Genomic DNA, 12,711 nt, shown 5'->3' with positions numbered 1-12,711 from the left:
CTCCAAGTGGCTGTACCATCAAACAACAATTAAATAAGGTTTAAAACTATGCAATGTCATAGAAATTAGATATATATGAATCTGGTTTTACCTGTTGAGGTATATTTTATGTATACATTTAAAATATGTACTATCTCATCACCTCAAAGGGAGTGATTTCATTGAAGGCATAAACTGTGAAGTTATGAGTTCCCGAGATGTAATGTATGGCGTGACAAACAAAGCTATTTCTTATATTTGAAACTAAGACAAGAGACTCTGAGTCTCTCCCAAAGAAAATTTGCATGTGTGAAGTAACCGAAGGGCTAATGAGCTTAGAGAAGTCATTTCTGAGAGCTGGAGCCTGGCACAGTGGCTAAGCACACCGGCTGCTCTTGCAGAGGGCTGAGTTAAGTTCTGAGCACCCCCGTGGCAGCACACAACCATCTGTAACTCCAGCTCCCGGAAATCTAATGCCCTCTCTGGCCTCCGCAGGCATGAAGTATGCATGTAATGTGGAAATACATTCAGGCAAAACACTTATTCACATCAAATAAAAATGAATATATTAAAACTTGAAGCCATTTCACAATGTGTACTAAAACATCTCACTGTGTAGCTTAGCTGCATGAAATGTTAATTTGTCCATCTCAGCTCCATTTAAAGATACTCCACAAACTTTGCAAAATAGCACATGATTTACTTCTTTTCTTCTATAACAATTTAGGTTGAAAAGATGCTAAGCAACTTCGGAGAATGCGTTCAGTACAAAGAAATTGTGAAAAGTTCCCTTGAGGGGTTGATGTCAGGCTCCGAAGAAAGCAAGGATGAGGCTGAGACCATCCTTGACACAGAAAATCTGTTTGAGGCGCAGCAGATGCTCCTGCGTCACCAGGTAGAGGCCTCTTTGTTCGCCATATGCACGATGCCTAGAGATGAAGACCAGGTTCTGACATGGGGGGATGGAGAAAAGGGGAAAGGAGAAGGAACTGGTCTGATAGCTCAAAGTACTCGGCAATTCTGTGCTCTGCTCTCTCTGACAAACAGGACAAATTCCTAGACGCTTTAGTTTGAAAAACTGTAACTTGAAATGCCAGATGTTTCAGGCGAGTTTGCTTTTGCAAAAGGTTGCAACTAAAAAGGAAGGAATTATATGTATGTATGTATGTATGTATGTATGTATGTATGTATGTATGCATGTATGTATGTATGTGTGCATGTATAGATTTGTATCTATATATGAATGTATGCATATATGAATATATGTATAGTTGTGTGTATGTGTACACGTGTGTATGAATGTATGTATGGGTATATATGTATGCAAATAAGTATGTATGCATATTTGTATGTGTGTATGCACATATTTACAATCAGCCTATTTTTTTGGTGATAGATTGAAAACAGGACCTTAACATTAAGCTCCAACTCTACTGAACTACAACGCTAGTTCCCAATAATGAGTTATTTTAATTTAGTTGCTTTCTGACAGTCTGGTGGTAGACATTAAAATATATGCACAAATGGAATATATTAATTATATATAAGTGTACTTATATATGCTATACTTGCCTATAAGTATATATATGAGTATATAAATTTGTATATATACAAATATATATATAATATAATAATATTATATATAAAAATATATAAACTATATCAACAGATTAACTATTCAAATATATACCCAGGATGAAGAATTCTTCATATTTGCACTTGTACATCACAGTTGATTAAAATGGAGTGGGACTTTTTAAAGATAGAAAACAATTACTTGAGGACCATCAAATCAATTGTTTACCAAAATATTTTTGGAGTGTTGCATATTTTAAATGTTCTTCAACATCACACACAATTGAAATACTAAAACTAGGGCTGGAGGGATGGCTCAGTGGTTCAGAGCACTGACTGCACTTCTACAGATCCTGAGTTCAAATCCCAGCAACCACATGGTGGCTCACAACCATCTGTAATGGGATCTGATGCCCTCTTCTGGTGTGTCTGAAGACAGCTACACTGTACTTTATATAATAAGTAAATGAATGACTAAATAATAAATAAATATCTTTAAAAAATACTAAAACCAAATTATTTACACCTTGACCATTCAGAACATAAGCTATGTTTAAGTAATACCCATCTTTGATTTATTCTCAGTTCCTGATATTAATGTTTAAACTGTTCAAGCCTATACCTTGTAAGGCTTTGCCTTCTACACCTCTGATAATAGCATGCTTATAGCCCTGCATAGCTTCAAAAAGAATAAAATGTATAAGTCTGGTGGTGCTGGTACATGCATTTAATCTCAGTACTCAGGGAGCAGAGGCAAAGGCCAGCCTAGTTCTCAGAAAGTTTCAGAACAGCCAGGGCTACACAGAACAACAAAACCAAACAAATTTACTGGTCATCTATTGAACAACTGCTTCCAGCAAAAGACAAAGATGATATCAGCAAAGAAGAGAGACCTCCAGCAGCAGATGGAGCAAGGACAGCAGGGTGGGCAGGCAGGCCCAGGTCAAGAGGAGCTGCGGAAGCTGGAGAGCACCCTTACAGGCCTGGAGCAGAGCCGGGAGAGGCAGGAGCGTCGCATCCAGGTAGGGCTGTGCTAGCAGGAGCTAGCTCAGCTATGCTAAGGCTGGATTGACTTCCTGTCTCCAGCAAGAGCCATGGTTCACTTCTGTTGCTGATGGTGACATTTTCTTAAGTACTTTACCTGGATTATTTTTTGTCATAGCAGAAGCTTCTGGAGATGGTGCTTGTAAATAGTGTATTTTGCACACGTAGACACGGATCTCAGTTGCTTTCCTCATTGCGCAACAAGAAGCAGTTTAAGGGCAGAAGGGCTTCTTCTGTTCAAGGGGCTGCATTCCTTCATGGTGAGAGAGGCCTGGAAGCAGAGGGAGGGGCTCACTGGTCACACCGAGTTTACAGTCAGGAAACAGAGAGTGAACAGGAAGTGGGGACTAGTTACCAAATCTCAAGGCCCGCCCCCCTAGTGTGCCACTTCCTCTAGCAGGGCTTCACCCCCTAAAGTTTACACAACCTTCCTAGTCTGTCCCATCAGCTGTGGATCAAGTGTTAAACATATAATCCAGTGGGAAACATTTCACCTTCAAATCACAACACTGCTTAAGAGTGATTCGTGGCTTTTCCCCATGTCACGGGCAGTTCAGTAGTGGAACTAAGATGCAAAGAACATTTGTCTGAATCCACGAACCTGCCCGTATTGCTCATGTCCAGGAAATACAGCAGCGACACCTAAGCCATCGTGTTCTGTGGGTACTGACGACACACTGCCCTAAAAATGATCTTGAGTTTTTGCTACTTATTGCTCTTGCTCAGTTCTGTTCTTCTCTCTTGCTACTCCACCCCTCCTTGCCAGTGATCGACAAGTCAGTTCCCTCTGGTCACCTAGGTACATGTTCTCACTGCATCTGTAGGAGCACACGACTTTACCTCTGCTGGGGAACTCGGGAGTCATCTGAAGACCTAGACGTGGGAAGGACGAGCTTTCAAAGACAGCAGGATCATCTTTGGTCTGTGTGGTTGTGTGATGTCACACAGGCTACAGTTAGCAGCTTAGGGAATCCATGAAGGAGAAGGCTGCAGTGTACTAGGATCCAGTCTGGTCATTTGCAATGTGGCATGATGTGTCGCTCATTTACTTTTAATTTAGGTCAGCTTGAGGAAGTGGGAGCGGTTTGAGACAAACAAGGAGACGGTGGTCAGATATCTCTTCCAGACAGGTTCCAGCCATGAGCGCTTCCTGAGCTTCAGCAGTTTGGAAAGCCTGTCGTCAGAGCTGGAGCAGACAAAGGTATGCAGCTGATTAGATCAGTGCACAATGCATCAGTTCTTGCTGTTCATTGACGGCCGCTCTTTTCAGCGCACTGTGGAACAAGGGTGTAAGAGGGACTTACACCTTAAGAACTAAGATTTTCACGAAAGTGGGAAAGGGTCAGTTCCTGAACAAGGGTGTGTATAAACTGTTGGATCTCTGGAGGTAGTAATATTCAGGGCTCAGTCGAGTAAAAGCATTTGGAGGTGGAGGACAGACAGAGGATCCGGGAAGGGGGAGCACTATCAGACGTGAAAGACTTAGACGTGATGCTTTAATACTGTAGTGGGAGGTAGAGGGACTTAGACAGCTGGCCCTTGGTGCCAGTGACGAAACCAAACATGCTACTCCCCTGGCAACATGGAACTGTGCCATCAGAGAGTTCTTAAGAAGGCCACAAGGCCAGCGCTGTGCCTTGGGACGTGAATGTCTAAGCAGATACAGCATCAGAAAGGATGGAAGTGTGGCGTGCTGGGAGAGTTAGAAAGTGCTTTCAGTGCCATGGAAGTGCTATGTCCCAACAGACACTGTCACCCAGGCATGCGGAATCAGCACCTCTGCCCCCTTTGACCACCTTGCTAACTCCGCACGGTTCTTAATCCTTACTTTACCCAACAGCCCTTGGGTGGTTGTGCTAAGGGACGCTGGCTTCTTCTGAGGGTGGGTATGGGATATGTTCACATGGCAAGGCCAAGTTAGATTTCACAGCAGACATGGCCTGGCATGGACGTAAATGTTCAGAGAGGCCGAAGCTTGCTTGGCTAAGGAAGAGCAGACCCTGGTTTTACCTATAGTGCTCCCTGGTGAGAGCCAGTTCTTTCCTAATGTGTCCATGGCCGGTCATATACCGTATTCTCTGGGCTTGGCAGTGAACCCCATTCTGGTTTTGTTTAATTTTGTTTTTACTAACCCCCTCCATTCTTTGAAGGCCTCTGCATTGCAAATTCCTGTGGTTAGTTCAGGTAAAACACTATATATGCTATATGTATGTATATATATACTATATGTATGTAGATATGAATATATCATATATAGCATGTGTATGTGCATGCATATAGGCACAGTAACACTGATTGACACTTCTTATTGCATTTGTGGAATTTGAGGAATTAAAACACTGAGATTCATGGTCTTTAAAAATGGATCGGCAACACCTGGCAGCGCACAGGCAGTCGTGAGAGCTTCAGTGCTATGACATCAGCAAGCATCACACTTCAGGTTGCTGTACATCTCTGTGCCATGAGGAAGCTCTGCCTAGCTTTATCTGAGCCTCAGGTGGCTTCTCTGTCACAGTAGTGATGCTCACCTGACACTATTAAGTCTTTCAAACAGGAAGCTATTCTGGTGAAATTTCACCTTTCATGGTTCTTATAATGATTTCCAAATTGATCCTTGGAAGTATAGTCTTATATGGAATTGCAGAATAATTGGGAGAGATGTTTTGAATGACAAGTTGCCTTTTACAAATATTTACAAAGCAGTTCTGGGCTGGCTCTTCAAAAAGAGGGAACCTGATGAACATTTAAGGCTCTTGTCAGATTTTCTTGCATGAGAAGAAATAAGACGTTAATTTTTTTCTCTCAAGGCACCAACATTTAACTCTTCTAATTTAATATTCAACATTATTTACCTGACAAAAGCATCTATTAGCATCTAGAACATAGGAGAGCCTCATACAAATTGAAATTTTTGAATTAAAATACATCAGAGTTGCTGAAAAGCAGTAGGTGGAATAAACCAGTTTTTTTTGTCTGTGTGCAAGCTGTAAAAGTGATAAACAGTACCCGCTAGTGTAACACACTTAAAAATTAATCTGCTAGTGGATGCTGAGTCCTCGACCAGGAAAATGTGATATGAACATTTCACACTCACACAAGAGAGTCTGAAAAGTCACCCACCAAAGTGGGCAAACAAGTGGTTCACAATTGTAGCACAGGCTTGACTCTTAAAGCACAGTTTTGCTAGAACTGGGGGTATGGCTCAGTTGGAAGAGTATGCACCCAGCACACAGGAAGCCCTGGGCTGGAGTCCTCCATGGGTAAAGCTAGTATTGTAGTGCATGCCGACATACTCAGTGCTCAGGAGGCAGAGGCAGGAGGATGTGTTCAATTTCAGATAGTGACCTGGTTGGCTTACATGAGCTTCTGTCTCAAATATATATATTTATATTTATATTTATATTTATATTTATATTTATATTTATATTTATATTTATATTTATATTTATATTTATATTTATATAGTGTAGTCATAAAATAAGATTGTGCAGCATTAAGGACAGATTATATTATTCCTAAGGAACAAATAACTTCTTCCTACAGAGAAAAATATATAAGAAAATCCCCAGTGTGTTAGACAAGCTACCCCTCTATTAGGTAAACAAATATATTGGTTGGCCCACAGATCTACTGTCCCTATGTTTAAAGGATCAAGAACTACTATTTTGTGAACTGACTGGTAGAAAACGAACATATTCTGAGATAAATTAATGACTCTCAGAATCTCAGCACTCAGAGCTCAGAAGATAAGCCCAAATGAGGAAAGTGTGGAAAACATATTCTACAAAACCAGTGGAAATGTTTGAAGCAAGCAATCTAAGTTAGCCTGCAAGCCTGCAGAATGTGAGTGTGTCTTAGCATTAAGAGCAGTGTATGGGCGTACCTTGGCTGATCTCTGTGGAATATGCTGTTGACCCTCGGTGCACCATCCAAGAGTGTAAAATGCTTACCTAACAGTTCCTCCATCTTTGTTTTGTTGTTCTGTTTTGTTTTTCCCTAGGAGTTTTCTAAGAGGACGGAAAGTATTGCCACCCAGGCTGAAAACCTTGTCAAGGAAGCCGCAGAGATGCCACTGGGGCCCAGGAATAAGCGCCTGCTTCAGCAGCAGGCCAAGTCAATCAAGGAGCAGGTCAAAACTCTAGAAGACACACTAGAAGAAGAGTATGTGCTTCACAACTTCTAAACTTTCCTCTCTGGGATACAATCCCAATAGTGTCTCCTGTGTCTTCTATTCCAGTCTTTCGGAAATCTCAACTTGCCATCTGTGTGTTTCAAACTGTCTCAAGGAAGCAACTCAGTTCAAAAGAAAAGTGTCCTCAGTCCAGGGACTGGTATCCATAATAACAAAAGGATATGAGGGATTTGGTGTTTGCATCTTGAAATGGGATATTCATCACTAAGCCATATCTATTCATTTCTGTGGCCTTCACATAACACAGAGGCAGTCTAAAAACTAACCTGCAACTTTTTTCTCCTTTTTCCTATTTCATTATACTGCCACCAGTTAGAAGTGGGATTTTCTGACAGCGTAGATCTAGGTCTAAGCACACACTATGTGTAGTACATGTTTCAGAGTCGAAGCTTGTATGTGCCCAGTGCCTCCGTATTCAAACTACCACGGATTCGTATAACCCTTCCAGAAATTACCTGCAAAACTCTACCTTGCTTTTAAACATTAATATTGATCTGAAAAGAATAAATACTATCTTGGGTCCCTGGAGATATCCTTCTATAGAGTTTAAAGAAGACAGGATTTTGATATCATAGTCAATATTCTTTAAAATAATATTACAACATTTTTTATGTAGCGACACATTGAATGCTAGTCTATGACTCTCAAGTAATAGGACTGCACTTGCAAGAGGGGTTTCCGGATGTGAAAACTATTTTTAGTACTCTTGGGGCCTTGCATTGAACATTTTTTATTTGCCTAAACTTTAAATTTTGATCAACATTTTATTTGCAGTCAATTCTGACTTTAAATTTTGACAACCTTATATTTGATATCCATCACCAAACTATGTCAACAGCAAATCTGAGACTATATCAGAAAGCAGGCTGCTAATAAATGGATTGGAACATCCATTTGAAGCTAAATCTTATGTAAAAAAAAGTCGAACTATAAGATAGATGGCATTTGCCTTTCTTACACTGCTAAGTGCATTAGATAAACACAGGGTACAGATTTAAGTCTGTGACACTACTGAATTTGACAATCAAATTGATGTCATTATTTATTCTTGGCATCAAGTGCCTTTTATAATCAGGTATACCTTCCCTTCATCCAAGGACATCAGTTAGCTTAGTGCTGAAGTGACTTGTATAGTTTCTTCCTGAACCGAAAGCCATGTTTACTGGGTTATGTATCCAGAGCTAAACCCCTATTGATTAGAGTCAGCATGCAGAGACCCAGTGTTGTCTGCAGAAGGTTAGGGAGCTCACAAACAAGAGTTTACAAAAGTCTTTTGGAATCAGGTGATTTTTGAATAGTGGAGATCGTTGTAGGCTATAAACCAAAGGCTTCGCAAAGCAGTTGAGAGCGGGTGCTGCCCTGTGGCCTGCGATCAGACCACGGCTCTACCTGGATTCACAAACATGTAGTGTTCCATCAGAGCCCCTCCTTGAAAGCAAAGGCAATCGATCGAACTACCAAACCCCAAAAGCCATTCTGGGAGAGTTCCCTATTCTAAGTTCTGAGGATGGCTGCTCCTATGCAGAGCTGGACCGCGCTGGCCCATGCCCTTTGGAGCCAGCACAATTGCAGTCAGCGTGCACGCTGCCACATAGCACTCGCACTGCCTTCCCCGAAGCCCGTCCCCAGAAGAGACAGGGAGGCTGGGGTCAGAAAGACAAGTCATCTTGAGTGTGTAGGCTTTCCTGCACAAATATTTCGTGCTTTGAAGGAATCAAATATCCTCAAACCCTTTCACAGGGTGATGTGTAGGGGGGAAAATGTCTTGCTGTTCTTTATGGAGATACTGCATTTTAACTTAATTTGGTTAATTTTAGTATTAAAACCATGGAAATGGTGAAAACCAAGTGGGATCATTTTGGCAGTAATTTTGAGACCCTGTCCAACTGGATAACAGAGAAAGAAAATGAACTCAGTTCCTTGGAAACGTCAGCCTCTGCCATGGAGATGCAGATCAACCAAATCAAGGTGACCTGCGCCCACGTTCCATTAATCTCTCTTCCTTTAAGAACATCTTTCTTATATATGTATCACCAAAAGCTCTCTGATCCCAGGACAAATCTTCCGTTCTTCTGTGGCTCTTTTAAGTTAAACTAACGCCAAATTGAGAGATCGTGATGGATGACAGTTTATAGATCAAATCGTGTATTAGTACGGTCTGACTTACAGATCCAAAGTCAATATTGTGTGCAATATCATTAAACTATTTTTATGGTTGCATTCAGTATTCTTTTCCTTGATTTTGGTTTGATGCCCATGCAGTGCACTGTTTATACATTTATATATCATGAAATGTATACATTATCTACCACTGTTCTTTTTTACAACCATTCCAAATGTCAGACTCAAATATTAGCTGTGTTAGCCAGGCATGGTGGCACATGTCTCTAATCCCAGAAATCACAAGGGAAAGGGTGGGAAGACGGCCACAAGTTCAAGCCCAGCCTGATCTACATAGTGAGTCCCAGGCCCTGCTGGATACATAGTGAGATTCTGTTGCAAAAGAAACAGACAAACAAATAAAAAAAAAAAAAAAAAAAAAAAACACCTCCACCTTCTAAAACTGCATTAATGGAACTTACCCTTACTCACCACAGGGGGGAGGTAGAGAATTTTTCTTTTCCTTCCCTTCCCTTCCCTTCCCTTCCCTTCCCTTCCCTTCCCTTCCCTTCCCTTCCCTTCCCTTCCCTTCCCTTCCCTTCCCCTCCCCTCCCCTCCCCTCCCTCCCTCCCTCCCTCCCTCCCTCCCTCCCTCCCTTCCTTCCTTCCTTCCTTCCTTCCTTCCTTCCTCCCTGCCTCTCTTTTTCCTATACAGAAAGCTGTTAGACCTGATTGGTTGCTGTATTCTTTTTATTTATGATCTTCCTGCCTGGACAGAGTCTTTCTGATGCATGAGCTTTCCAGCTGATGGAAGAACTAGGTATATGGGTTACCACTGACCATTCTAGTAGAGCAGTGAAAAAGTATGGGCTGAAAGAATTGTGATTGGAGTGATCATCCTTCTCTTAATATAAACATACACACTCATACATACACACACACACTCACAGACCCACACATACATTAACACACATATACACACTCACATATTCACACACTCACACATACACACACACATTCTCTCTCTCTCGCACGCACATACACTTTAAGAATTTTCTACATGTGTACAATTTATTTTGATCATATCTGCCAGATACTCTCCCTTCTTTTTTTAAAATTTATTTATTTAATGTATGTGAGTACACTGTAGCTGTCTTTATACACACCAGAAGAGGGCATCAGATCCCATTACAGATGGTTGTGAGCCACCATGTGGTTGCTGGGATTTGAACTCAGGACCTCTGGAAGAGCGGTCAGTGCTCTAAACCACTGAGCCATCTCTCCAGCCCGATACTCTCCCTTCTAAGTCCTTCCAGACTCCCATCATGATCTCCTCTCAACTTCATCAATCTATTTAAATATACACTCTCTGGTTTATACAATTTCACACCACACAGGTTCAGATTCAGCCACTTCCTTCTGCTGTTCTCTTCATTAGTTTTTGAAGTGGGAAACCCTTTGCCATTGTGTTCTATTAAGAATAAAATAAATGCCAAGTCGAGGACACATTTTACACTGACTCAGACCATGTGCAGGGAGGGAGGGGGATAGGTCATCCTGCCGACTACTGCTTTTCCTCATCCTGTGCAATGGGAGATCCATAGGATGTGGCAAACATGGCCTGCTGTCTTCTGTCCTGTCCAGGAAAGCAGCTCTCAAGCCTAAAATAAAATTTATGAAGTATTTTAATAAAAACCTCTCACTTAATCATCTTCCCTAAATTCTAAGGAAAAGAAAATTTCCTTAGGATTCCACCACTTGTAGATCATTCGGTCTTAAAGCTTCTCCTTTCGGGACTAAACCAACATTTTAGGACTTATTTTATTCATTCAGTAATTCATTTACTGTAATGTTTAGTCTTATCATAGCACTTCTGAGCTGTAAAATTGATTAAAATTAGAAAAGTTAGAAATATTTAATACATTTTGACACGTCCAAAATAGCACTTCAAAATGATCTGAAATATATTAAATAGATGTAAATAGCAAAAAAAAAGAAAGATATGTATCGGCAGAAGCAACAATGGAGTGGAGTCCAACAGCCTTCGATCTAGAAGGTTCACGTTCTAATTCCAAACACTGCTCAGAAAGGTTAAAAATGCATTTTCAACATCCCTTTTCACTTTAAATCAAGCTTACAGCAATAATTAACGGGGCATTGGCATGTCTGCAAAGACAAACTCAGCTGCCATCATTGTACGTCTTTCCAAGTCAATGCTGACAAACAGTCACTCCACAGCCCTAGGCTCACCTTCCACTGTTCTCCGATGGGATATTATTCTATTTACCACAATCTCAGGATCAAAGTCGATGGCTGTGGTCATGAGTCAGTGGATGACATGGGTGCATCATTTCGTTCTTAGTTAAGGTTCTTCCTGTTACGGGCTGCAATTATGCAGACAATTCATGAACACATATTAAATAATACACATTCTGAACCCAGGAGCATTTTGTTTTCAGAACAGTTTGATAAGGACAGGAAGAGGAGCAGAGACTCTATGATCAGATAGCCAATACCTAGCTGGTGTTCTGCCATAGCCAGGCATGTGAAAAAAAGAATTTGAAAGGGTTACGCCAAGTGGGCTTGAAGGTGACATGAGCTCTTTCCAGTTGTCTCATCTTGACAGAGGTCACAAACGTATTTGTCCTAGCCCAACAGCGTCTTCCACTTACTTGCGTCTGAAACTTGATATAATACCTTTACATAATTCTGTTTGACTTGCACGATTCCTTGGAGGAATGACTTTCGTTTACTCCATCTATGGGACCCCACCCACCCAACATTGCTGCTCACACAGCCTCGGTAGCTCTCGGTTCTTTTCCTGCATTGGCTACTACTATATAAAGTATCTTTTCTTTCCCAAATTAAATGGATGATATGTACACATTATTTTTCTATAGACTACCTAGCCAGTGAAGAAAGCAATGAGTTTCCAGGCTCTTTGAGAATTAGTCAGATACTAAAATTCTTAGACTAGGTGTATCTGTTTCCCCATGATTGGCTGAGTATGTTCAGGAGTCGTATAGTGGAAAACCGCTGGCCTAAGGATCAAATGATAAATCGTCAAAGGCTGTTTTCACGGGTGAGGGCAAAAGGGTTTAGTGAATGCAGCATAAGTACCCTATTGCCCTTGGAAAAACTAAATACATGCAAGCGTTACTATTTCTGTGAGTTCCTGAAACACGCCAATTCCATACATCCGCTGAAATAGTTGATTGATAAACACCATACTTGTCTGTCTTCAGAGTCACCGTGAGAGCCTAGCCACAGCTTCTTGCTTACTTCACCACAAGAAGTAGCTCTTTCTCTATCCTCGCCATCCAGCCAACACAACCACCATTGCTAGGCAATGTGTTTTGTGTGTTTCTATGCATCTCTTCTCTCTGAATGAGGTCAGGAAGTGAGCAGTGTCTGTTCGCAGCTGCTTGCTCCCCACCTGAGCATGTTTAGACATCAGTGAAGCAACCTGCTCCCATAGTGTCTGCTGTAGGTTCTGTGCACTGTGAAGGCGAGCCTGTTCAGTCCACGCTGACTTGCTTCTTTTTCTTGTTTTAACTATCAGGTCACAATTCAAGAAATAGAAGGTAAGATCGAGAGTGTTGTAGGGCTGGAAGAGGCAGCTCAGTCCTTTGCCCAGTTCATTACCACGGGAGAGTCTGCTCGCATCAAAGCCAAGTTGACACAGATAAGAAGATACTGGGAGGAACTCCAAGAGCATGCACGAGGCCTGGAAGGGGTAATCCTGGGCCAGCTATCACAACAGCAAAAGTTTGAAGAGAATCTGAGAAAGGTAAGAGCTGGTCCAAGTAAACTTAAGTTACA

At 41.4% G+C, this 12,711-nt stretch overlaps 1 protein-coding gene across 38 annotated transcripts in view; it reads left to right on the top strand.

Annotated features, from left to right (window-relative positions):
• The window catches only part of Syne1 (spectrin repeat containing nuclear envelope protein 1), a 477,397-nt gene that overhangs the window by 172,949 nt on the left and 291,737 nt on the right, over nucleotides 1-12,711 (top strand). For 37 of the 38 annotated variants that reach the window (NM_001419849.1, XM_087580487.1, XM_087580698.1 and 34 more), the window contains 6 exon segments: nucleotides 707-874; nucleotides 2,412-2,576; nucleotides 3,659-3,799; nucleotides 6,599-6,759; nucleotides 8,608-8,758; nucleotides 12,452-12,679. In NM_001419849.1, the coding sequence (NP_001406778.1) occupies nucleotides 707-874; nucleotides 2,412-2,576; nucleotides 3,659-3,799; nucleotides 6,599-6,759; nucleotides 8,608-8,758; nucleotides 12,452-12,679 (1,014 nt within the window). 38 annotated transcript variants of the gene reach the window in all.

Source organism: Rattus norvegicus, chromosome 1 (genome assembly GCF_021556685.1).
Source record: "Rattus norvegicus strain SHRSP/BbbUtx chromosome 1, alternate assembly SHRSP_T2T, whole genome shotgun sequence".
Classification (NCBI taxonomy): Eukaryota; Metazoa; Chordata; class Mammalia; order Rodentia; family Muridae; genus Rattus; species Rattus norvegicus.
Note: the sequence above shows the minus strand (reverse complement) of the source record. Positions and strands in the feature narration are given on the sequence as shown.